Source organism: Frankliniella occidentalis, unplaced genomic scaffold, assembly GCF_000697945.3.
Source record: "Frankliniella occidentalis isolate FOCC.00 unplaced genomic scaffold, Focc_3.1 Scaffold5, whole genome shotgun sequence".
In the NCBI taxonomy this organism is placed as follows: domain Eukaryota; kingdom Metazoa; phylum Arthropoda; class Insecta; order Thysanoptera; family Thripidae; genus Frankliniella; species Frankliniella occidentalis.
The window spans coordinates 1,439,645-1,442,923 of record NW_026267135.1 but is presented as its reverse complement, the minus strand read 5'-3'; the positions used below and the strand labels follow the sequence as shown (position 1 = coordinate 1,442,923).

Below are 3,279 nucleotides of genomic sequence, written 5' to 3'. Positions count from 1 at the left end.
GACCACAATTTATTTTAAACTCTTTCAAATTTTAGGTCTTATTCACAATTGAGTCACGTGAGGCTTGTGAGGAGGCACTTAAAAAGCTGGCTGAAAGAGGCATAGGAGTCCTGCTCAACTCAGTTGTAAGGTAACTAACAATTCTAAAAAATACATTAAAAAAAATTGTTAAACCTAAAATATTGTTTTCGTTTTGCTGTTTAGCGTTCTTCCATGCACTCTTTTCTACCAAGGAGCAAAAAGTACTTCTGGCTCAACAGACAAATTAGATGATGAAAATGAAGACAATTTAGAAGAGGAGTATGTGTTATGAAATTTACTAAATCCTTATTTTTAATTTGAAAAGTGATTGAAAATTTTACTCACTTGGTTTTTGTTTGTTGGATAGCTGCCCTGGAGTTACGCAAAGTGCTTGTGCAGGGGTTAAACCTCCTCAATCTGAGTGGGAACAATTTGTGCAATCAGTACGAGCAAGGCTGACAGTCGCTCAAGTTGTAGAAGGTGTTCGTGCAAATGCAGGATTCACATTTGACTTCCTGCTTCTTCTTATTGTTGCATCGTAAGTGGTTGATTTAATTTTTCTCTCCTTTTGTTGTTTGCTGTTGAGATTCAACTGGCTGTGTGGGGTTCCATAATTGTATCAAACACATTATGGCTCAACATGCTGTCAATTTTCTAAAATATTTTGACTTCTGTCCAACTTTGTAGATTTTCAGCTGCATTGGGTTTCTTGGAAAACAGCACTGTGATTCTGGTAGCCAGTGTGCTCATCTCACCCTTAATGGTACGGACCTTTCTTTCCTCAAACTTAAATTACCCTCTGGGACTGCAATAAATTGTTAATGTGACTGTGGGTAATCGACAGGGACCTGTGATGGCCGCTACGTTTGGAACCATGATCAACGACAGGAGTCTGAGGCGCATGGGGCTGGTGAACGAGTGTGCCGGACTGCTGGTCTGTCTGTCGATCGGTCTCTGTACTGGGCTTGGCGTCGGATTCTTTGACCAACCGGTGCCAACGGCAGAGATGATTGACAGGTACCACCTCTTTTCCTCTTTCGCACTCTTTAGTCATCACAAAAAAAAAGCATGGAGTTTTAGGGGATCCAACTTTTCATGGCTGTTTAATTTCCATTGGAATTATTTTGGTGTGATATATTTTGTTAAATACTGTTCTTGTCTGATTCCAGGGGGCAGCTGCGCTCGCTGTGGGTGAACACGGTGATCGCGATGCTCTCGGGCGCCGGGATCGCCATCGCGCTGCTCCGCGACAACACCGGGTCGCTCGTCGGGGTGGCCATCTCCGCGTCACTGATGCCCCCCGCCGTCAACGCGGTGAGAGAGCTCTTTGGAAATCATTTTATTTTAGCGCTCTTTTCTTTTCATCGAACATTCCAATAAGACACTTTCTTTTTGCGCTCAGGGTTTGCTGTGGGCCATGGCGTTCGTGTTCTACATGACGTGCCCGGTGTCGTCGGCCGGCGAGCAGGTGCTGGAGGTGCTGGAGCAGGGCGCCGCCGGCGAGGACGCCTCCCCGCGCTACAGCACCTACTACTCGGACCTGCCGCACATCGAGATGGCGGTCATGGGCGGCATCTCGCTCTGCATCACCTTCATCAACATCGTCTTCATCTACATCACCGGCACCATCATGCTCAAGGTGACGTTGTGCGGAGCGCCTGCAGCGTAGGCCACCCATCCGCTACAGGTGCACGCGAGTTCGCCGGGCTGCCTCCGCTACCCTGCGCCTCGCTTGCTTACCGCTGTCGTTTCTTTTTGTTTATGATTGTATTTTTGTTGATTTTTTTCCGTTGCTCTTCACAACCAAGGTGAAGGAGGTGGCCCCGCACTGCCAGGCGCACCAGCTCTTCTGGGCCCACGACGTCAAGGTCGCGAGGGACTACAACACGACCCTGCACGGCACGACGGCGGCGGAGATGCTGCGCTCGGTCGTCAACAAGTGCGTGTCCGTCAGCCTGCCAGAACAATGAGCAACAACAGTTTAAACTTTGAAGACTCGCATCGACTGATCGTTTTCTTGCGCAGGACGGACCAGTGCGCGGTCGGCGGCAGCGGCGGCGACGACTGCGTCAACAAGGCGGACAAGCAGCTCTCCCCGGACTTCGCCCGCCTCTGGCGCCTCTCCGCGGCCGCGGCGGTGAGTCTCTCCCGGCCATACCCCTCGCTCGCGGCGCACCCTCTCGCGGCGCGGGGGGTGGCGCCATCTGGCGGGGGGTGGCGCCATCTGGCGGGGGGCGCGACAACGCCCTGCACCATCCCACCACCCCGCCAACACTGGCGTTCTGTTTGCAGCTGCCGGCGAACAGCAGCAGGTTCCCCAGCCGGGCGGACGCGCGCTACCTGGGGGTGTGCCCCGAGCACCAGCTGACGTGGTCGCCCAACATGCTGGTGGACAAGGAGGAGGTACCCAGCACGGTGCGCGAGCTCCAGGGCCTGTACCGCACCATCCGCCTGCAGGAGCACTGCCACCAGGACGCGGCGGCGGGCCCCGGCCACCACGGCCGCCGGTCCTCCTTCAGCAACGGGTGCGGCGCGGGCGCCCCGCTCGGCGTGCCCAGCTCCAGCTGGCGGCTAGGTGAGGGGTCGCGGACACGAGCACCTGGACGGCGATCGGACGGAGGCTCCTTCTAAACCGCTCTGGAACGTTGTTCAACCCTCACCCTTGCTTGAGCTGATTTATAAAGGCGCTTCCGGCGAACGCTCCGATTGCCCTCCTGGTGACCAGACCGGAAACGGAAGTAGTGAAGTTGACTCGCTGCGTGACGCTGTGGTTCCTCGTGTTGCGCAGGGAGCAGCGACGGCTACCGCTGCATCCGGGCGGCCAGGGCGGCCCGGGGCGGGCGCGCGGGCGGCCAGGTCGAGCAGCCGGGCGCCAGGTGGCCCGCGTTCTCGCCGCCCTACAGCAACATGCCGGCCCAGCAGCTGGACCCCGTGCCGCCGCCCGCGTCGGCGCAGCCCTCCACGCCGTTCCTGACGCCGCGCCCCGGCCACGTCGTCGACGGCGACCTCTCCATCCGCGTCCCCGTGACGCCCGCGTCCCTGTTCCGCACCCCGCTGGACACGGGCGGCACGCCCGCGGCCTCCACCGTCGTGACCCTCGACGGCGACCTGGCTGGCGCCGGGCCGCCGGCCGCGACCGTGCACCGTCCGCCCAAGCGGCGGCGCTTCGTCGTGACCAGGACGGAGGACGCCGAGGCCCTGCTCTCGCCCGCCTGGGTGTGAGCGTGCTCGAACTGCTTCGGGGTGCTCACCGCCTGC

General features: G+C 57.5%; 1 protein-coding gene across 1 annotated transcript in view; it reads left to right on the top strand.

The window, feature by feature from the left end:
- LOC113214404 (uncharacterized) overlaps window positions 1–3,273 on the top strand; it is a 16,927-nt gene extending 13,654 nt beyond the window's left edge. The window contains exons 5-15 of the mRNA XM_026433751.2: window positions 36–130; window positions 205–300; window positions 389–559; window positions 709–784; window positions 866–1,038; window positions 1,191–1,335; window positions 1,424–1,660; window positions 1,830–1,960; window positions 2,047–2,158; window positions 2,314–2,596; window positions 2,810–3,273. Of these exons, the coding sequence (XP_026289536.2) occupies window positions 36–130; window positions 205–300; window positions 389–559; window positions 709–784; window positions 866–1,038; window positions 1,191–1,335; window positions 1,424–1,660; window positions 1,830–1,960; window positions 2,047–2,158; window positions 2,314–2,596; window positions 2,810–3,243 (1,953 nt within the window). The 3' untranslated portion in view covers window positions 3,244–3,273. The remainder of the gene's footprint in view (window positions 1–35; window positions 131–204; window positions 301–388; window positions 560–708; window positions 785–865; window positions 1,039–1,190; window positions 1,336–1,423; window positions 1,661–1,829; window positions 1,961–2,046; window positions 2,159–2,313; window positions 2,597–2,809) is intronic.
- The last annotated feature ends 6 nt before the right edge of the window (window positions 3,274–3,279 follow it).